General features: G+C 55.9%; 1 protein-coding gene across 1 annotated transcript; it reads right to left on the reverse strand.

The window, feature by feature from the left end:
- Positions 1 to 13: 13 nt before the first annotated feature.
- On the reverse strand, positions 14 to 22,404 carry LOC130024551 (CAP-Gly domain-containing linker protein 1-like). Its single transcript, XM_056115271.1, has 6 exons — positions 22,320 to 22,404; positions 21,041 to 21,582; positions 19,967 to 20,091; positions 18,769 to 18,994; positions 15,233 to 15,272; positions 14 to 78 (listed from the first exon to the last, which is right to left on the reverse strand). The coding sequence occupies exons 1-6, from the start codon at positions 22,402 to 22,404 to the stop codon at positions 14 to 16; spliced, it is 1,083 nt and encodes a 360-aa protein (XP_055971246.1).
- Between the last annotated feature and the right edge of the window lie 454 nt (positions 22,405 to 22,858).

The following is a 22,858-nucleotide window of genomic DNA, read 5'->3' on the forward strand; positions in this document are numbered from 1 at the left end:
GCGACGTCCTCTCTCAGAGGCAGCAGATCTGCGCCTCCATGTGGGAGTCCAGGATGGCGAGAGCCTCCGCCATCAGGACTGCACGCCAACAAGGCCCTTGGGGGCAGGCAGCGGTTTCTGCATGAACCCAGGGAAACTGGACCTAAACCCTTCTAGGCTTTCAACCTGAGAGCAGAGCAAATTCCTTTTAGCATTTTATGTACCATCACACTCAGACCTACATCTGAATCCTTTACAATCTCTACCTGGCGATGAAGATCCTGAGATTAGCTACAATTGAGTTGTCTTCAGATTTCTGAATCAGACACAGCTTGCCATGATTAACAAGAAGAAACAGTTCAATATTTGTTTTAAAATTTTTTAATAGTTTTAAATTTTTTTATTCCCACAAAAAAAAAAATAAAGTCATCATTTGTTCCTTAGATTCACTGAAAGTTTTTTTCCTTCGGGGTGGATGGGTGCACACCTGGCCATGTTCAGGGTTTACCATGGCTCTGGGCTCAGGGTACCACATGGGGTGCCAGGGATTGAACCCAGCTCCGCTGTGTACAAGACAAGATAGTACCAGTTCTACGACTTCCCCGGCCCCTGAAAGAGTGACTTTCCATGGATGGCTGCATAAACATTCCTGGGACATAGGGGGAGAAGGGGAACAGAGGTGATGAGACAGCAGAGGGAAATGGACAAGTGGTTAAATGGGTCATTTATATTTTAAAATTTATTTGTGTATTGATTTTTGCCGGGGGTCACGCCCGGCGATGCACAGGGTTACTCCTGGCTCTGCACTCAGGAATTACTCCTGGTGTTGCTCAGGAGACCATATGGGATGCTGGGAATCGAACCCGGGTCGGCCGCGTGCAAGGCCCTACCCTGCTGTGCTACTGCTCCAGCACTAAGTTGTATGCCAAGACGAGTGTTTTAAAAAACAAAACCAAAATGAAACAAAAAACTGCTTCCCGTTCTGACGGATGGTTCCTCCTCAAGCCAGGGGCGCCAGCCTTGATTCTGGGGGGCTGTGCGTTGTGGGGAGCGCGGGGGAGGATGGGACTCTGGTGTCTGTGTGCCCCCAACTTGGGAGTTGTCTCCTGCAAATAGCACCAGGGATGAACCGACCATTTGGGACCAGCTGTGGGGAGCTGGGAGGATGAGCGGATGGAAGGACCTGAGATGGGAGGCAACCGTGGACGCGCAGCAGACCCCGACAATCGCCACTCAAGAGTACAGAGGAGGGGGCCTCCCCGCAACCAGAACAGACGATGGGGGTGGGGTGGGGGGGTGCGCTGTGTCACAGGGAATTACAGCACAGTAGATTTCATGGGAAACGCATTTCCCTTCCTTGTGTCCTCCATCTTCGGCAGCCTGGCAGTGGGCTGGCCTTGGGGATACTCCTGGCTCCTTGCTGGGGGCTGGGTGGAGGGAGGGAACTCTGCCTCCTGCAAAGCCTGTGCTCCCTGTGGCCCCAGACTTCAGAGCAATGCTCAGATATGCTTAGGCCCATCTGCCTTTTTCTTTTCTTTTGTTTTGGGGCCACACCTGGTGATGTGAGGGGCTTCCTCCTGGCGATGCGCTCAAGGATCACTCCTGGTGGGGGAGGGTCCACTTGGGATGCTGGGGATCAGGGATCGACCCTGGGTTGGCCTCAAACAAGGCAAGTTCCCTGCCCGCTGTGCTCTCCTGCACTTCCCCTATTTGTCCTTTTCATTCTGACTTTCGTTTGCATTTCTGCAGGAAGTTCAAATTCTGGGCCTATCTGCCCCACCTCAGTTCAAGATTTTTTCCATCCTGTTGAAGTATGTCTTTTTCTCCTGATACTCTGGTTGAAGTTTTTGTTCTCCTTAGTCATAACAGTACATGCAGAAAACGAATCTGTAACAAGATAGTTCTTTTTTGTGGCACATTTGGCGGTGTTCGGGGCTTACCCCTGGCTCTGTGCTCAGAGAACACTCCTGGCGGTGCTCGGGGGACCATACAGAGTGCAGGAATTAAGCAGCACATGGGCTCCTTTTTTCAAGGTGGCCTTTATAGGGTTTCTCCAACCTGCCCCCACGTAGGGCTTCTTCCCAAGTAAAAATCCGTTGCTAAGGAGGTTACCAGGGAGGTCCAAAAAGAGGAATTTCATGGGGAGGAGGCCTTTATCCTCAGGGTCTGCGGATGGTCTTATCGGGCCTTTGCTTTCTGTATCCACAAGGTGGGTCATTCCTAGAATTCTTCTTCCATGAAACTTTGTTTCATTGCAAAGGGCCTTTCCCCATCTACCTGCCTACATCACAACCATTATTGCCATACTGGTCCCTACTTTGTCCTAAGCATCCTCTGTCACCTACACGTGTGGTTTTCTCCAATCATTGACAAGGCCTCCTGGCCTCCATTTTTCTAGCCTTGGATATCAATCTCGTGTGTGTGTGTGTGTGTGTGTGTGTGTGTGTGTGTGTGTGTGTGTATTATGGGCTGGAGCCATAGCACAGCGGGTAGGGCGTTTGCCTTGCACGCAGCCAACATGGCCGACCCGAGTTCGATTCCTCCGCCCCTCTCGGAGAGCCTGGCAAGCTACCGAGAGTATCTCGCCCGCAAGGCAAAGCCTGGCAAGCTACCCTTGACATATTCAATATGCCAAACACAGTAACAACAAGTCTCACGATGGAGACGTTACTGGACCCGCTCAAGCAAATCAATGAACAACGGGAGGACTGTGACCATATATATCATATTCCACAATATGGGTGCTTACTTATATTTGTGAAGGGACTTGGGAATCATATCCAGCAGTGCTGAGGCTCCTCTGGGCTCTGCTCAGGCATCACTCCTGGAGGGGATACTGGGGACCCTATGAAGTGCCAGGGAAAAGAATCTGGGTTTGCTGCTTGCTAGGCATCAGCCTTGCCCCAGGGCTCTCTCTCCAATCTACAGTTTACTTACTTACAACGTAGTATTACAGAATACTCACAGTACGATGTAATAATATTTGGATATCCTGCAAAGTAACCATGGTTCATGTATAGACCGTTTGAATTCCCTACCATAGATTCTAAGGTCAAGGACTGCTATTGGGTATTATGAAGGCTGACAGTAACAGTCCTACTCAAGTTCTTTTTCCAGAAATCTCAACGTGAGGACATGTGCTTCAAACGTACAGGAGTTGGTGCTTATAAGCATATTTGGTTCTGTTCATTTTGGGTTAATAATATAGCAATGTCCAGTTCTTTCCCAGACTTTATGGATTGATGGTGTTTGTACTGCTTGGTGTCCCTTCATTTTTGTCTTGTGAAGAATCACTGAAGGCATTCATTTTAAGGTACATTGACTAGGAAGCTTTGCAATAATGCAAGAAAGGTTTTGTTTGTTTTGGGGTTTTTTTTTTTTGCTTTTAAACCTCACCCAGTGGTTTTCTTTTCATTTTTTATAATTTTATTGATTGAATCACCATGAGAGCAGTTACAAAACTTTCGCGTTTAAGTCTTGGTCATAAAATGAAACACCCGTACTTTCATCAGGTCCCATTCTCCACCACCAAAAACCCCAGTATAGACCCATCCCACACCCTCCCCCTACCTGTAGAGGAGATAATTTCCATATTACTCTCTCTGCTTTGATTACATTCAATATATTGACACCGGACCCACCATTATTATTTGGTGCTCAGATCTGCTGTAAAGGCAAGAGTAGACAATTTGTTTTCTACTCCTGGTTATGAATAACATATGACATCGCATGGCTGCTGTAGTGGCTGCGCGATTTTGAAATTCCACAATTTTAACCATTAAATCTGGAGGAATTTCTTGCCAAAACCTGCTGGGTTCCAAGATGAAATCAGCAGCCAGAGAGGCCGTTTGTGGGTGACGACTTGGGGTCTCGTTGGGGAGGAAAGGGCCAGCTCCACCCACATCCCGTGAGGCCCTACGTGTCTCGTCACTGTGAGCCCAAACCTGACTGTCCAGTGGCCTATGGAGGATGGCGGCCAGCGGGCTGCCAGGGGGAACGGGCCAAGGCACGAAATCTATTCCCACCTGGGGTGGCCCAGTGCCTGTAACTTACTTCAGGGACTGGACACATTTCTGCCCAAAGCTGTTGGGTTTCGAGATTTGTTTCTGAGTCTCTGGGATCATGGCCGTTAAGCAGTTCAATCAGGAACCAGAGAGGCCATGCCTCCAATTATATAGCTGGACTGGAGGTGGTTTGTGTCTGTGTCTCCCACATACCTAACTTTTGCCTGTTTACTTTCTTGGTAAACTCTGCCCCACGTTTTTGGGGTCTGGCCCAAGGCACAGCAGCAAATAGGGGGTACCTGGAAGTCTGAAGGCGCCATCAGACTGCTGATGCACTCACCTCACAGGTACAGAGAGACCTGCTGGTGGCACCATACCCCCAACCCAGTGCTTCTTACGGTTTACTCCTGCCTCTGCACTTAGCGATTGCTCCTGCCGGGGCACAGATGACTGGATGGGATTCCTGCGATTCAACCCAGATCAGCCACATGCAAGATAAGAAACCTACTCACTGTACTACCTCTTTATCCCAAGATAAACACTTTTAAGAAAATGGCATACAGGCACAGAGCAATAGTTCAGCTGGTAGGGCATGTGCTTTGGCCAATCTGGCTTCAATCCCTGACGTTTCGTATAGTCTGCCCAAGCACTGTCAGGAGTGATTCCTGAGTACAGAGCCATGAATAAGCGCTAAGACATCACCAGGTGTGGCACAAACATAAAGAAACTAAAAGAAATTGGTGTATCAGAATTCCGTTGTAGAAACTCTTTGACTTCTTTGACTCTATAGTTCTTGATTGCTAGCCAAAAATCTTTTATAAATAAACCGGAGAATAATCAGTTATCACTGGCAAAAAGGAAATAATTTTATTCAAGTAGATAAAGAACATTGTTTGCTCAAATTTTAATACTGCTTTACATAGTTTGTGAAACAATTTCAATCGTGTTTATTACTCAAAATGTCAATGGATTACGATCTTTCACTGGTGAGACACTTGATAATCTCCAGAGGAAAATACATCAAAAGCATATATACAATTATAGAAGTTCTTATAATCCATGTAGCCCTGATGGTACATTATTTATCACGTTTTACAGAACTAGAAAACATTCAAATGAACATAAAGAGATTCAGACTGGATGATAAACTTCTGATGGTTCAGGTCCTTCATTTAATTTTTTCTGATAAGAAAATCCAAAATTATTAATGTTGAATTTCTCATCATACATTCATCTAAAACCACAGTGGAAAAAAATAAACTTTGTAAAGACAGTAAATTGGTTGTTTTAGGTGTTTCACAAGTAGCTTGCTATCTAATCCAGGAACTGCTGGAGATTTCTGCAGAGTGCAGAGAATGAGGTGGCTGGGCCGAAGTTTTTGTTGTCGTAATTGTTGAGGTCATCCCCGTTCCCTTTGAGAGCCGCCTCGGACATCATCTCCACTTTCATGTTGAGGTCCTGATTCTTTCTTTGGAGGTCCACAATCACGGAATTCAGGAAATCAATCTGTGTTCAAGGAGAGCGTGAGACGGTGAGCCATCTGCGGGAGCCATGGGAGCCCGCCACAGAGGAGGCTGGGCCCCGCTTCCAGTCCCTGGCCCAGGGTTGGAGGCAGCCAGAGCTCCCCTTTCCCTTCCTGAGCGCAAGCTCCCGGGTGCCCAGGGAAGACCCCAGGAAGAGATGCTGGTACCCCTCGGTTCTTCTCAGAGCAGGGAGTCAAGAGGGGTCTTCCCTCTCCTACAAAGACAAACTCACTTCTTTCAAATGAATGGGGCGGGGGGAAATCCCACTTTACAAAAGCAAGCATGACTGTAGGCACAAACATTCATGTTTCACTTGAAAACTGGCAGGCGCGTTGGGTCTGAGTGATAGCACAGCGGGAAAGGTGCTTGCCTCGCACGCAGCCAACCCAGGTTTGATTCCTGGCATCCTATAGGGGCCGCCGGAGAGCAGCCAGGAGTGATTAATGAGTTCAGAGCCAGGAGGAAGCCTGGAGTATCGCCAGGTGTGGCCCCCAAAGAAAGTGTAAATAAAACCAGAAAAACAGACTGATTCTTTTTCTCCCTCAGGGCAAGTTCTGATGGCCAGTCTCTGAGAGTGCCCAGGCCATCCCACACTAGAGCCAAGAAACGCAGATCTCTCTTCCTCCAGCTGAAAACAAAACAAAACAAAACAAAACAAAACAAAACATGGAAATGTTCAGTTCCCAACAAACCCATACAGGGTCCACCTGCACAGCCCACATGCAAAGTTCACTTCAGCCCACAAGTGCCCTCCAGGACCACCGGCTGTTAAGTACAGAAGTGCAGGAAGTGAGGGTGTGCGGGAACTCCTCAGGGCACTGGAACCCAGATGGTCCCCTTCCTTGGAGAGGATTAAAACGATAAAGCGCTGCAGACCCGGGTGGGATGGAAGGGGGGTTGGGGAAGGAGAGACATCAAGGAGGCCCCAAGGCTGACTCCTGCTGCAGGCCAGACCCGAGCCTGGTGATGGTAGGTGCAGGCACCGGACTGCAGCCAAGTGTGCAAACCCCGGAGGACCCCACCCAGCTGTCTCCCTTGACAGGAGCAAGAAGCAGGAAGGCAGCCCAGAGGACCAGACTCCCCCAGCTCTGGGACTAGAGCATGCGCAAAGAGGCTGGAAAAGCCACATGCTGGTGGGCGTTTCCATTTGCGACTGAACCTTCCTGGCAGGGAAGAAGCCCTCCAAAGTGGTGTTCGACTCTGGCAAAGTGAAGATTTGCCAATGTGATAGGAGCCCAAAGCCCAGGTTCTGGGAGAGCAGCAAGAGGAAGGGCATTGGAGGGCTCTGGCAAGGACATGACCCCTTGACTGAAGGGATGTGTCCTTGTCCAAGGGGCCTCTCACTCCTTAAGCATCATCTCTTGTGCTGGGAGCGTGTGGGGGTGGGGTTCCGGCAGCATGTGCGCGGCCCCTGGTTCTCACGGGCGCCAGGGGAGCACAGCCCCTTCTTCCTCAGCTTCCATCTTTTTGGCTTCTGTTATTTTAATGAATCAATTAATTTGGGGAGGGGGTTTTTGGGTCACAATCCGGCGTTGCTCAGGAGTGACTCCAGGCTCTGCACCCAGGAAGTACTCCTGGCGGTGCTTCGGGGACCATATGGGATGCCGGGGATGGAACCTGGGTTGGCCATGTGCAAGGCCAACACCCTACCTGCTATGCTATTGCTCCGGCATCATTCTCGGATATTTTAAATGGTAGATATTCCCCGACTCTTTTGAAGCATACACGCATATATACATATATACATGTCTGTGTATGTATACATGCTTATCTAGAACCTTTGTGGGTAGTCAGTTTGGTTTGTTTGGGGCCACACCCGGTGGGGTAGGGAATAAACCCTAGCTCTGTGCTCAGGGATCACTCCTGGCTAGGGTGGAACAGCTCAGGCTGTCAGCCGTCACTTGAGCCCGGGAAAGTGGGGCTGTGAATTCAGAGGGCACTGGCTCACCTACAACTGCACTCAGGAATTACTCCTGGCGGTGCTCAGGGGACCATATGGGATGCCGGGGATTGAACCTGGGAATTCGGTGTGTAAGTCAAACGCCCTCCGCGCTGTGCTATCACTATGGCCCAGGATATGGTTTCTCTCAAGGCTGAGGCCGGGCCTACACAGCCCTGGTCACTACCATCACCCACCTTACTCTGCATCATCGCATTGGTGTTCCTGGTGTCCTCCAGGGAGGCCAGGGCCTGCAGGGACGCCTCCCGCTCGGCCAGCAGCTCGGTCTGATGCGCCTCCAGCAGCGCCTGGTCTTTCAGCAGCCAGTGCAGCTGCCGCTGGAGCTTCGTGGCCTTCTGGCCCAGCAGCTCCTTCTCAGAGCCAAGGCTCTTCAGCTGCTCACGCAGGGCCGACTCCACGCGGGCGGCCTCCTCCTTCTCAGCCGTGAGCTCCTCGATCTCTTGCACAAGCGACTTCTGATCCCGAGCCAGCTCCTCGGAGGAGCACTGCAGCTTCTGGATGATGTTGTCCTTGTCCTTGGCCAGGGATAGGTTGTCCAGAACCAGCTTCTTGACATGCTCCTCCAGCTGGCCCCTCTCCTCCAGGCCATTGTTACACTCGGCCACCAGGCTGCTCTTGCTCATCTGCAGCTCCTCCACCAGGGCCTGCAGCCCCAGCTTGGCGACCTGCAGTGTGTCCTTCTCCGCGCCCACCCTCTGGAGCTCCTCCTTCACCGCCCTGCCCTCTTCCAGCACTTTCTCTTTCACCGCCTCGAGGACTTCTCGGTCCAGCCGCTCCTGCTGGCACAGCTTCTCTGCGGCCCACCTGGCCTCGATGACCTTCTCCTTATCCAAGCGAATCGCTTGGTTCAACAGCCAGAGCTTCCTCTGCTCTTCCCGCAGCGAAGAGTTTTTGGCCTCCGCTTCTCTGAGTTTCAATTGAAACCACCCTCTCTCGGACTTCAGACAGAGCTTCTCCTTCGCCAGCAATTCATTCTCTGACCTCAGGGCCCTGCGATCCTCTGACATCAGCACCATCTCTTCTTTGGTCGAGCTTAATAAGCAAGTTAAGGACTGCAGAAACAAAAATCGGGGAAGAATGGAAACAAGAATGAGATCAAGCAGGCACAAGCTAGCCAAGCACTTCATGTGGCCTAAATACCAGAAATGAAAATGGCAGAGTAGTCTTACCTGCACACGCGTGTATACGCGCACGCGCACACACTCACACACACACGCACACACAGACTCAGGATGGAGAGGCTCAAACACAGTTAGCTTCTTAGCGTCAACATAAATACCTGCCTATTTTGTGGATGGGGGCCCCACACCTGCTGGTGTTCGGGTCTCGCTCAGGGTACTGTGTTCAGGGATCACTGCTGGCAGGGCCGGAGGACCATACGGGATGCTGGGGATCAACCCCGGGTTGGCCGAGTACAAGGCAGCACCCTACCATTTCTACTATCAGCCGATTAGATATTTGAAATGCCGTCTGAAATGTTTCCTGACAGCTCCCCGGAAGGTGTAAGTACAGTTGCATCTTGATATTGGGGCGTAAGATTTTTCCCCCCACTTCAATTCTTCTATTATAAAATCCATCACTCTATCCTAGAAGGGATGCATTCAAAAACTAGTTTTCAATACAATTCAAAGAACTACAAAAAGTATTTTGTTTTGGAACTTTGTGCAGGAGGGGAAGGGAAAAGCAACCACTGCTTGTCAAACGATTTTCACAGGGACAAACAGGGGCAGGAAATGGACTTAGTCCCAAAAGTTATACACCTTATAGAAAATCCAGACGAATCCACCAAGCTTTGGAGACTGAAGTCAACAGTTTTTGCTTGCCAAACACAGTAACAAGTCTCAAAATGGAGACATTAGTGGGCCCGCTCGAGCCAATCGATGAGCAATGGGAGGGCAGTGTTTGCAGTCATTTGGGAGGGGCCCAGGGGCTCCAGGAGGACTGGCCGCACACGGGTCAGGGTCTCCCTCACCTGCTCTCCCTGCCCGGCAGCAACGGGTTGTGCGTTTTCATTTCTGAGTCTCAATGTACACCACAGTTGAACCGCCATGTACTTTCCAGAACTTTCTGCAGCAAGGGCTATCTTCTCTGTCCAGCTCAGCAGCCATGAGCCGCAGCAGGCTACTGGTGTGTGCTGGGCAGCTGACCGCTGACGGCCATGTTACCGGAATGGGACTGACCTGAGCATGCACACGAGGCTGCTGGCCACAGAACTGGGCCAGCAGGTGGTCCAGAGAGGAGACGTAGCCCTGGCTGCGGTGCGTGGTGGAAAGAGGCCGGGCACCAACACACACACGGGCCACGGCCGCCATCAGCTGCGGCGCTGCCCTGCGCCCACCCACCTTGGCCTTGCCGGCTTGCGTCTTCAGCTTGGCCACCTCCCGCTGCAGGCTCCCGTTCTCCGCCTGCACCGCCTGCAGCTTCTCCTTCGCCTGCAGCAGCAGCTGCTGAAGGGCCTGCGGCGCCTCCTCGTGCTGCCCCTGGATCTCCACGCTGGCCTTGGCGTGCTCGGCCTGTAGAGCCTGGCACTGGCTGCGGCTCACGTCCACCTTCTCCTCCTGTGGGGAGCCGGGGGCCACTGTCAGCCGCCGGCCCCCTGCCCACTCCCAGCACACACGCACACACACGAACAAACATGAACACACGCACACACAATGCAAACACACAAACATACACACACGCACATGCACGGCCCCTCTCCTCTGCTCACCAGCATGCACACACAAACACACATGCACACACACATGCGCGCACACACGGCCCCTCAGCTCGGACAATTTCGTTCAAATTCTCCTGAAGACTACGAAGCGCTAGCCCCTTCCCCTGCAGCTCTTTGGCCAGGCTATCGGCCTACCAGAGTCACAAGGATGGAGTGAATGGACCAAGGAGACAAACAGGAACGGGAAGGGGAAAACAAAACAGAAAACACGTATGAGAAGCCCATGACCCAACACAACCCTGAAGAACAGAGGCGTCAGGGGAGCGTGATTGCCTGAAGCTCACGAAGCCAAGGCCTTGGCGCCGGCAGTTCTGGTGATGACTGTCTAGTGGTTATTGAAAACGGCCCAAACAGAGGCGTTTTCTAGACCTAACTTTGGCGTGACCAGAAAATAAGAAAGCCTATGAGAAAGACTGACTTTCCAGGGGCGGGGAGACGGCACAAAGGGCGGGGAGACGGCACACCAGGCCCGAGTTGGAACTGCAGTTGGAACTGCAGCACCACTGGGCGAGACTGAGATCGGTCCACAAGCTGAAAAGCCCCACTACTGCTGGGCGGGAGGACCCCAGAGCCCAGAGCATGGCTTGGCGAGGAAGAAGGAAGTAAGCAAGGGAGGAGGGAAGCTAAGGATAGGAAGGAGGGAGGGAGGAAACAGGGAAGAAAGGGAAAGGGAGGGGAGGGAGGGAATAAAAGGTTATCTTTTTTTTTCCTTTTGGCTTTTTCGGTCACCCTAAATGCTCAGGAATTTCTCCTTGGCAGTAACCCGGCCAGCTCACCGAGAGTATCTCGCCTGCACAGCAAGCCTGCCAAGCTCCCTGTGATGTATTCGATATGACAAACACAGTAACAAGTGTCACAATGGAGACGTTACTGGGTCCGCTCGAGCTAATCGATAAACAACGGGAGGGTAGAGACAATGACAGGGACCCTATGGGATGATGGAGATCGAACCCACGTGGGCCGCGTGCAAGGCAAACGCCCTTCCCACTGTACTATCACTCCGGCCCCCAAGATTTACTTTCTTGTCATTTCTTTTCTGTGACTTTAAAAGTTCGAGGGGTTTCAATATGAAATTTAAAATGAGGAACCTCTAATCCACTAGACAGCAGTCACCCGAACTTGACGTTTGTTTTATCTTGATGCGAACAAGTGGGTCAGCTATCCCCTGCTCTGTCCTAGGAATTGATTCCATTTGTTTCAGCCGGTGTTTCTGGAATGCCAGCCAAGGAGTCCTGAGTCCTGAAGGGAACTCCCAGGGATCTCGGGGCCCTTCTGTTATGTCTGTCAGTCCTGTCTACAAAACCCACAGCCCTTCCATCTTGGCCAACAGAGAAGTTTCTCCAACAAAGTGCCCAGCGTGGGGGTAGCAGGGGGGGGGGGGTGAGGGCCCGTCCCTGCCACCACAATCCTATAGGAGGAAAAGGGCATCTCTCGGGGCTCCTTGGTGAGAACTGCAGCTTCCTCGGCTTGGCCCAGATCTCACTGTCTCGTCCTTCCCCAGGGTCAGGGCTACCATGAGAGTCCATGCCTGTGGCCAGCAGGGGGCCATGCTGGAAGGCGGACTTGGCCCAAGCACCTGTTAGAGGCTGAAAGGGATGAAATCTCTGCAGGGCTGCGCGGGGGCTTGTGCTGCAGGGAGGGAGGGGCTGGCAATGAGAAATACCAAGATGGGCCACATCACCAGCCTTGAGGGAGCTCAGAGGCTCAGAGACATCGAGCACCAGCTGGGAACTGAGGAGCCTCGGGGAGAGGAGGGCAAAGCCCGTCACACGAGCAGGTGGTCAGCAAGGTCAGGGAAAGACCCTCGCGGCCTGACTCGAGCCCAAGTGTCTGGGCGAACTCGGCGAGTATGCAGCGAGCCCAAGAGGTGGGGGGCAGAGGTTTGCTCTGAGGGCTCCTATCTTGTTTTCTCACTGGCCTCGTGAAGAATTCTCTGTTTCAGAAAGACCCCAGACGGGCCCGATTAGCCGGGGCCAAGGCTAGCACGGCATCCGGGTGCTGGGGACCAATGACAGCCCCAGAATCATGCCGACACCTTCTCAGTCCCCTCAGAGGGAACCGCACGGGACGTGACCGGGAGACCTGTCAGCACCAAGCCGGAACACGGCGGCGAGCAGACTGACACACAGCATGCAGGGAGCGAGCGTGGAAGTGGGCGAAGGCGCCCGAGTACCAACCTGCAGCTCTCGGCCCGCTTTGCATTCTCTAACTCCTGAATCTGCCGCTCAGCCACCTGGAGCTGCTGCCTGAGCTTCTCCATTCCCAATTGACCTTCGGAACTGGCCTTCCAGAGCCCATCGAGCTGCAAGAGCTTCTGCTGGCTGGCCTCCAGCTGTGCCGTGGCATTGGCCAGGGCCTGGGCTTGCTGACTACACACGGCCCGCAACCCGTCCAGGTGCTTTACCTTCGTCTCCGCCTCCTGCAGCTTGTTCAGGGCGTCCTCCATCTCCACCAGGTGCTGGTCCTCGATCTGCTCGAGCTTGGCCCGTGCAGCCTCCAGGCTGTTCTTCTGCTCCTGGGCCGTCCTGAACAGCCGTGACCTGAGTGTCTTCAGCTCAGAGGCATGGGCTGCACGCTCAGCCGCCTGCTGGGCCTTCAGGCTCTCCACCTCCTGCTGGTACTCGAACTGTAGCCTCTCGATGTGCATCTTGAGCTCGGCCAGCTCGGCCGCCTCGGCGCCCACGCCCTGGCTCACGCATGCCTTCGGCTCGCCCATGACCTGTTGGTGCGGGGCGATGGCCGTCTCCAGCTTGGACTTCCTCAGGGCGATCACATCCGCGTTCTCCTTGTTGGCATGGTCCAGCTTGGTCCTCAGGCACTCGTTCTCCTTGGCGAGCTTCTCAGAGGCCACCTGCAGGGACTTCACCTCCTTCTAGTGGGAAAACAAAATTTCCATGAACTTAAAACAGGAAGGAAAAGAAGCAGAAATAGAAATTTTTCTTTTCCAAACTGACTCTTTGCTTCTTCTTGTTTTAAGGAAAAGCTTCTAAAAAATGGGGTTCTAAAGGATTTGATTTGTGCTGCTCGACTGAAAATCAAAGCTGAGGCAAATGCATAGACCCGAGTGTCAGAACGAGAGAAAAACGCTCATCAAGAGCAGCCTCCAGCCCCAAGGAGCAGAGATGTGTCAGCCGGGCCCTGCCAGGTGCATGACCCCAGGTATCCATGTCTGATTCGGAGTCTCCAGCAGAAGTGGTCGCCGGCCAGGCCATCCCGCATCCTTGCCTGCACCCTGCAAGCCTCCGGGACCTGCCCGGGCTTTACCTCCAGGTCGCCTTTGGTGATGGACTCCTCCTCGACTCGGAACTGGAGGTCGTCCACTTTCCTGTGGGGGAGAGGGAGACGTTGTGAGGGGCGTCACTGCTGCCCCCCATGAGGGCCACCATCTTGTAGATGCGCCTGACCCAGCCCCCGGCTCCACACACAGGAGGGCTGAGAGAGTCGGGGAGGGCCAGAGCGAGAGTACAGCAGGCAGGGCGTTTGTCTTGCACGTGGCCGACCCGGGTTCAATTCCCAGCATACCACTGTGGACCCCGGAGCAATGCCTGGAGTAATTCCTGAGTGCCGAGGCAGGAGTAACCCCTGAGCATCGCTGGGTTGACCCAAAAAGAAAAAAAAGAAAGTCAGCGAGTCCCCTCAGCTTCGAGCACTGGGTGGGACCCGCAGGCTACAGGAGGAAGTTAGGCCGAGCCAACACCAGGTGCAGTGTCATATCAACCCTTTCTGCCTCGCAGCTAACAGAGGTGGTTAAAAACTGACCCAAGGCGCCTGCCAGTCCCTCCCAGCCAGCACCTGTCTCCACATTGGGACAACAACTGAGCCCCTGGGGGAGAAGCAGCCAATGACTCGGGGGCGGGGAGCGGGGGGCGGGGCTCCCAGTGACTGTCGAGTCAGCATGTGGAGCTGAGGGACTGAGCCAGGCACTGGCAGTGCCCCTGGGCACCACACTGCCGGGAGCCCTTCTGAAAAGGCGGTCTCGGCCAGCACCCCGTGTCCATCTGTCTGCAGCCAGGCCTCAGCCCCGCGTCCGTCTGTCTGCAGCCTGGCCTGAGCCCCATGTCTGTCTGTCTACACCCCGGCCTGAGCACCACGTCCGTCTGTCTGCAGCCTAGCCTGAGCCCTGTCTGTCTGCTGTCGTGCCCCATGAGTACTGTGGGTTTCCTCCCGCCTGGGACTTAACCACAGGGACTCCCACAGGGCCCCACTGGGTTAGGACAGTTCCTTGCCACCCAGCACAGGCCTCCTGAATACCAGGCCAGGTGGACACAGCAGGGAGGGCCGGGGGTGGCTTGGCTCCACTGAGCTCCCCCCCCAGCCCTCCCGCTGAGGCCGCGCTCAGGACTGGGCACCCGTTGGTTTCTGGTTCTCACAGCCCTGGAAGGCCAGGAGTGCCCCACCCGAGGGAGCCCCCAGCTCCGGGCACGGCCTCACCTCTTCTCCTCCTCCAGCTGGTTCAGCAGCTCCACCTTCTCCCAGTCGGTCGCTTCCAGCATGGCCCGCAGCTCGTCGTTCTTGGCCTCCAGCTCCAGGACGTGCTGTAGAGGCAACGGCGCGTGAGTGGCCTCGCCCGCCCCCAACAGCCCTATGTGGGCTGGCATCACCACCTGTCACCACGGCAAGCTGAATGCATCTCCCACCTAAGCTACGGCATTTCTGGAAGGCCAGAGGGGAACCACACCACGAAAGCACCGGCGCGGACAACTCGGCACTCCCTAAACCCCCACAGGGCGAGCAGAAGGCGCATGCGATCAAACCACGCGCCGGACGCCACAGCAACGACGGCAGACGGGGACCCACGGCCTCTGCCTGCACCGCCTGCACCAAGCTCGCGCCCAGCCTCTACCGCAGGCGTCTCTCGGCCCCGGCACTGCCGTCTGCACAGACGTCACCTGGTCGTGCCCGTTCCGGCCAGGGCCAGCTCCTGCTCTATCTCCCCCATGTGGCTCGTGGCCTTGGCCACCTCTGCCCGCTCTAGGTCCCGCTCAGGCCAGCAGCTTCTCAATGTGCTGCTGCTTCTCCTTCAGCGCCTCCTGGAGGGCGGTGGTGCCAGAGATCTTGTGGGCGTAGCGGGAGGAGGTTTCCGGCAACTGCAAAGGAAAAAGAGACGTGAAGGGGATGGGGCCGGCCGACACGGGCATGCTCGCGGTGATCCTCGGCAAAGCACATGGAGCAGTGCTGCATCCTTGCATATGGGCCAGCGACTCTCAGCAGAAATGTCATGAAACCTTCCCGAAGATCCTTGGACGGGACCTGGGCTCCACTGACCTCGGGCCTCGTGGGAATCCAGAGACTCTTCTGCAGAGCCGGAGGCAGCCCCCTCCACAGCCCGCTCTGGCCTGAGCTTCCTTAAGGATGAGCCCTTGGCTTGAGCTTGAGGCCAGCTCCAGCATCTTCAGCCTTGCAGGTCCGTCAGGGTCTCCCTGGGCAGCCTGTCCCTTCTCTCTTCCTCTTCCTTCCAGCTCACCTCGCTCTCCCGGGCACCCGCCCCATGCCTGAATAGCAGTAACCAGAGACTCTTGTCTCTGGGAATGGCCCCGTGCCCCCGGGGGTCACTGGGTGTGACCCTATAAAAGACCCCTGTGCGATCTGCCTTCGAAAATGGGAGATGAGAGGCTAGAATGATAAAGTTGCGGGAAAGGAGCTGGCCTTGCACGCCGCTGACCCGAGCTGGATAACAGGTACCCACCCCATAGGGTCCCGAGCCCACCAGGAGTGACTCCTGAGTGCAGAGTCCATAGTAAGTCCTGAGTATTGCTGGGGCATGGCCAAAGTCCAGGGAAAAAAAAGGAAAAAGTGGTTCGAATGTGTGAGGGCTCATGCCCAGCGAGCAGGACAGCAAGGGCAGCTCAGGGAAAGACCAAGCACAAAGGGAAGGAGAGAAGAGGCAAAGACAGTGAGGAGGGGAGGGGAGTGGGCTGAAAGGCTGCGGGGACCGGGGGTCCTGTCCGTTCTATCCTGGGCTCGTGGTCACTCATGGTCTCTCTGCAGACCCAGATCCCTCTCTGCACAACGGCCCCTGCAGGAGGGGATAAGGCGGGACCTGATCTTCATTCTTCGGGCACATGGTGGCGGGGGCTGCAGCGGCGATGGCCAGGACTTCCGCTCCTTCTGCCCGGCCATCCCTGTTCCATCGCCCTGCTGCGGTCCAGCCGCAGGTTCTCTTGCCGCTTCCCCGCATCATCTGAGCTGCTGCCAAACGCCTCCGACGGGCCCAGCAGGGCCCAGGCTGTCCAATGCTGCTTTGCCTGCTGGGAGCTCTCGAGCCACCTAATTCTGTCCGGAGAGCGGGATCATCCTTGCCTGTGCGTAAGGACCTGGCCGTGATTTCCCGATACACTTAAAGTATATCTGATCCGATTAAATGCCCTCCCGAGGGCCAAAGAGTCTGTTGGGGGGGTGGGGGAAGGTGCTTGCAGAGGTTCAAGATCCAGCACCATCAGGAGTGACCCCACCCCCCAAGCAGAGAGCCAGGAATAAGCCCTGAGCACCCCTGGGTGTGGCCCCAAAACCAAATAATAACTAAAATTTCTAGGAGCACACGAGCTCTCGGGCCAGCCATGTGCAGTGCTCTCGGGAACTGCAGTCAACTCGGATTTCAAGGGGTGGCTGGGAAGAGCTTGCCAGCCTTGGGGGTCTAACAGCAAGACCCGGGCTCAACCCCCCCTCCACCGGGAGCAGCCCCCAAGCACCATGCCTGGAGTCCCTGAGCACTGCCAGGTGAACCCCAAAGAGCAAAAATAAAAACTAAGAAAGGCGGGCGGCGGTGTTCCCTGAGCCTCCTGGCCTGAGCGGGTGGGGCAGGCCAGACGCACGCGCTTCCTGGGCCCGAGACAGCTCCCTGAGGAAACCAGCACAGGAGCGATGGGCTTCTTTCAGCCAACTATGGAGACGAGACTGTGAGGTTCAGGCGCCGGAGCAGGGAGAAAGCAGCACCCCTAGCATGGGGGGAGGCCCGTGCTGAGGGGCTGGGCAACGTCGGGGCCATGAGCTGAACTCAGGATGCTGATGCCAAAGCCTCTGCCCTGCGCGTGGTTTGTGAGGCCCCAGGCTCCATCCCAGCAAGGCCAGGCCTTCTGTGGGAGCCTGGTACCTCAGAAGAGCAACTCAGCCAACAGACGAACAGGGAGGCCTCCACAGGGCACGCACGGACCCGTGTGCATGTATGTATGCGTGCATGTATGTTCCGGTGGGCATATCAACACGCACCTGTGTGCATGCGTGCGTTGTGTTTATGCATGTATGTGCCTGTGTGTGTATACCCATAAGCCTGTGTATATACGGTATGCACTACGTGTACATGTATGAGTGACTGTGTGTATGAACGCTTGTGTGTGCACTTATGGAATTATGTTGTCGAGGTATACTTCCGTGAAGTCACACAGAATCTTTCTATATTCCTGTCATAGACGCTAACGGTGATGTTCAGTTTAGGAGTGAGCTCCACCCTGCATAAAGATATGCAAGGCAGGGGCCAAAGAGCTGGAGAGCGAAGCCCCAGCTCTGCCCAGGCTCAATCCCGGAGGCCCGCCAGGAATAATCCCGAGCACAGAGGTGGGAGAAAGCCCTGAGGTCTGCCAAGTGTGACCCCAAAACAGAACAAAACAAGATAGCGGGAGGAGGCTGGAGATACGGCTCAGGCGTAGGGCTCTTGCTTGGAGGTGGGAGGCCCCGGCACAACCCCAGCACTGCAATTGGCCCCTTGAAGCACTGTAGGGTGTGGTCCACAGTCAAGCAGAAAAACAAAACCAAATTCCACAAATGGGCTGGCTCGCGAGGGAAGGAGAGGGGCTTCTGAGTCTGCTCCCCTCCTAAATGGTGAGGCGAAGGGAAGGAGGAGTCGGACTTGAGGATGTAGGTGGGGCAGGGAAACCTGGTGGTGTTCGAGCAAGACAGGACTGGCCCTAGGCCTGTGCCCACGGCGCGTGGCCTCCTGGCTCCCGTTCCCATGTCATCTGTTTTGTATCTTCCGTTGCACACACACTCACTCCCTCCTCTTCCGCATCGAGGGTCAATGCACGGAGCAGAGGCGGCGGCAGGAAGCGCAGCCCCCAGCAAAGCCAACCCCCTGGGACACCCTCTCCATTGTCGGCCCATTTTCCTGTGGACAATATCTCAGGGCACCCTTGCATATTCAGACACACTTTAGTGTTTATGACTCAGATAGACGTGAGAGGAGAAGCCACGAGGCCCCAGCTTTGACTTGTGGCCCCGCAATGGACAGAAGTCCAGGCCACTCTGCATGTCGGACAGGGGTGCAGAGGGACAGGAGGGAGCAGGGAGAGACGGAGAGAGCAAAGAAGCAAGACAAAGTGCCAAGCATTCCCCAGAGTCTCTGGGCCCTGCTCTGACCCTCAGGAGCCCCCTTCAGCTACCCCACTTCATCCCTAAGGCGGCCTGAGACCAGAGAGGAACCCTGAGCACCCAAGGAAAGGCCCTTCCCTGCTCCTGTCACCGGTGGTGGCTGGGAAACCAATTGCCTGCCACCCGGAGCTGCTCAGCCCACGTGCTCCTGCTCCGCCTCTCGCCCCTGGGGCTGTGGGAGTCTGTGGGGGCCCGAGCACCCCGCAGTGGTTGGGGGCTGCTTACTAGTCCCGTGCGGCTAGGCCTGCTGCTCACGGATGAGGCCCCGGAGCTGACAGAGCTGAGCGACGAGGCCGAAGGACTGCGCTTCAGGCTGGCGGGGGTGGTGGCCATCACACGCCTCACGGCGGCCACCTTGCCCTTGGCCGGCGTGGTGGACGGGAAGCCAATCTTGGTGACTTTGTGAATGGGAGCAAACAAGCCATACTTGGGCTGACACTGGAAGTACCTGCGGACAACGAGGAGGGGGGGACAAAAACACCTTCGGCAAGAGACACAAGCGCCGACCCAGAAGTCCACTGAGTCCCACAGTCTCACACCCCCACAAACGAACACACTCCCACAGCCCCACATGCCCACACACTCACACCCCAACAAACACACTCACACACGCACCCCAAACAACACTCCCACACTCTCACACTCCCACCCCAACAAACACACTCACACTCACACCCTAACCAACACTCCCACACTTCCACACTCTCACAGCCCAACAAACACACTCACACCCCAACCAACACTCCCATACTCTCACACTCCCACCCCATCAAACACACACACTCACACCCCAACAAACACTCCCACATGTCCACAGCCCCACACTCACACACACTCACTCCCCAGAAACACTCATACTCACACCCAAACAAACACACACTCACACTCGCACCCCAACAACACTCCCACACCAACACACTCACACCCCAACCAATACTCCCACACACCCACAGCCCCACAGTCACACACACGCACACCCCAACCAACACTTGCACGCTCTCAAACCAACACTGACACGCTCTCATTCCCCCGCAAACACGCTCACACCCCCACCAACACTCTCATGCCCACGACCCCACCAACACTCTCACAGCCCCACACTCACACGCTCACATACACACTCCCTCATACATTCACACCCACACTCGCTTGCATGCCGCCCACCCCCACCACGCAAACCAAGGGCGATTCCAAGCAGCCTCCCCGGCATCTGAAGGGCGACAGCAGGCCCGGGGGGTTCCTGCGGCCCGAGCACAGCTGCATGTGGGGGCCCCAGGCTGTCCCCACATCCCTGCAGGGTCCCCGAGTGCCACCGGAAGTGGCACCGCCTAAGAACCAAGTGAAGTGGCCTGCAGTCCCCTCAGCGCCTCCCGGGCACCGTGCATTGCCCCAGGCTGTCTGGGAGGGCAGGGGGACCCACCTCGTTCCGGCCACGGCACCATCGTTCTTGCCCAGTGGCTTGTCCAGCTCTACGCCGCACCAATCCCCCTTGGCGAAGTCCGTCTCCCCGAGGAAGCGCACCACACCGGCCTCCATGCCTCCCACCTGCCGGAGGGATGGAGGGACGTGGGTCAGGCACCCTGGACTGCGCACAGCGCCCCCACCCCCGCAAACGAACATTCTGGCTTCAGAGTCGGGATTTCCTGAAGAAACCCCAAAGGTTAAGGTGCCATTTCCCCCCACAACCCCTACAGGGTGAGCAGACGCTGCTGCTCAGTGTCCATGCAAGGCAGCGGCATTCACACCCACTCGCTGTCACCGGTGGCCTGGCTGACCACACCCCCGGGAATCTCTGACCCAGGCCAGCCACCTAGTGTGGCGAGGGGGTCGCTGCCCCTTGGGTGTGGGAGCGGAGCACTGGCAACCCCACCGCTGGAGAAAAATTAAGCCAGAAACCAGCTAAAGGAAAATGACTGTTCTCGTATCTTAGCAGAGTTCGATCTTCCAGTTCTCCTTCACTATGCCTTGGCTTGACGCTTGGCTCCCGGGACACAGAGCAAAACAGAGTCACAGCGCTGGACACTGACAGGAATGCTGACAAACAGGGCTGGAGCACCGGGGGAAGGGTGCTTTGTGTGCGACCACCCTGTGACGCCCCAAGCAAAAACATCGAAAACCAGAGAAATAGAACCGATTTCCAACTTTGTTCATTGGTTTGTTTTTGAGTCACAGTCAGAGTGCTCGGGGCTTACTCTTGGCTTGGTGCTCAGGGATCACTCCGGGATGTGCTTGGGGGACAGTACATGGGACCAAGACTTAAACCCCGGGTCAGAGGCGTGCAAAGCATGACCCCTCCCCACGGCATGACCCCTCCACCCTGTTTTGGCTAAACTGGTAAAACTGGCAGCATCCCCGCACGCATCCATCATGCTGGAAACTGCAGGACCAGGCATCCCGGCTGCTCGTGCTTCCACCCAAACTGCGAGTCTGGAGGAGCTGATGGACCAGACAGGCGAATGGACAGCCACCTGCGACCGCTGCCCTCGGCACTCACCAGCACCCAGTCCCCGAGCTTCAGCTCCCGCTCGGCTTTCTTGAGGGAGCCGGCCTCAGAAAGGTTGGAGATGGATTCGCTGGCCATCCTGGTCAGGCTGCTGATGTGAGGGGTGGCCGGTGATTCCTTCGCGGGGGGCTGGGGCACCTTCTGGGTGCCGGCAGGGACCGGGAAGGCCGACAGGGGCGGTGTGGCCCAGGCGGCAGGCGCTGGCTGCTGGTCGTTGGTCTCATCGTGGGCCTGCAAGCTCCTACTCAGCTTGGACGGCCGGGTGAAGATGCCCTTCAGCGGCTCGCACTGGAAGTAGCGCACACCCGCCACCGAGCCGTCGTTCTTGCCCATGGGCTCGTCCAAGACAATCCCGGCCCACTGACCAGGGGCAAACTGGGTCTCCCCGAGGAACTGAATGAATCCAGGCTTGTTCCCGTTCACCCAGACTCGTTCCCCGACCTGAAAGTCGCCCACAAACTCCTCCTGCATCTCCGAGGAGGGGGCGCTGGGGGTTTTCTCCCCAGGCATGGTCTTCTCAATGGGAGCAGCCGCTGGAACAACAGAAAGGGTCAGAAGGGTCAGAAGGGACAGGAAGGGCCTGTCCAGGTCCAGTTAAAGTGTGGTTGGGGGGAGGGACACCCAGCAGTGCTCGGGGCTACTCCTAGCCAATGACGGGGGCTGCTTGTGGCGAAGCCTGGCCAGGCCTGCCGTGAAGCGGACGTGCTCACCTACTGCAGCATCCCAGGCCGCAGTCATACTTTGGGCAGCTCAGGGGAAATCTTTGGACACACCCCGTGATGCTACAGACCAAGCCAGGTGAAAGCTCGAACCCAGTGTCTTATTTCTGCTGTGTCCACTGGCCCATCTTCTTTTTCTTTTTTGGGGGGGGAGCACCCTAGCCAGTGCTCAGGGCCTATTTCTGGTTCTCCGCTCAGGGTCACTCATGGTGAGGTTGAGGGTGGAGAGTCACATGGGGTGCCAGTTGCCCTCCCCACTGTACTGTGGCTTTGGCCGGCAATGAGGCCCTCTAGTCCAGGTGAGTCCACCTCCCTAAGCCTGTCCCCAAGCCCGGGCAAGGAAGCTAGCAGTTAGGAGGGAGCGTGTTGGTCGCCTCAGCTGTCACCGGTTGCCGTGACACTAAACTCACAGAACGTGACACTCGTGTGTGAGAGCTGTGCCCAGAGCCACGAACGTGTCTACAGCTCAGGGAGCCCTTCCCGGGCGAGGAATCGGGATGGGGTTCCCGGGTGGGAATGAGTCTCCGTTGGCCTGGGCTGAGCGCACTTACCGGCCGAGGGTGCCTTCAGGGCCCAGCTCCCATGCTTGAGGATCTTGGTGGGGGCCTTCAGCCCGCTGGGCCTCAGCAGACTCATGGTCAGGCGGTCAGACGCTGACGCGGCCACTACCAGGCCCCGACCATCGAGCCCACTGTGGGGCCTTCTGAGGCACACTCGTTCTCAGGACTAAATCTCTGAAGAGCAGAGGAGAGAGTCTGTCTCAGGCGAGCGACCACAGCAGCTTCCGGAGCCCAGAGAGCTGCCAGTCTGGCACTCACCACCCCGAGTGTGACCCCCAGCCTCCCGCACAGCCCCCTGGGCCCACCAAGTGTCATTCCTGCGCAAAAACTCAATCCAAAACAGACAAACAAACAACTGCAGATTCAGGGCCAGAGAGCAGAGGGGACAGGTACTTGCCCTGCAGGCAGCTGACCCTCACGCCCTCCCTGCCATCACTCCCACCACCAAACACATTCAGGAGCCAGAAATCATCCCTGAGCACTGAGAGTGTCACTGACCACCTCCCCGTCCAGACACTGACGAGCCGGCA

This window comes from Sorex fumeus, unplaced genomic scaffold, assembly GCF_029834395.1.
Source record: "Sorex fumeus unplaced genomic scaffold, SorFum_2.1 ptg000029l, whole genome shotgun sequence".
In the NCBI taxonomy this organism is placed as follows: domain Eukaryota; kingdom Metazoa; phylum Chordata; class Mammalia; order Eulipotyphla; family Soricidae; genus Sorex; species Sorex fumeus.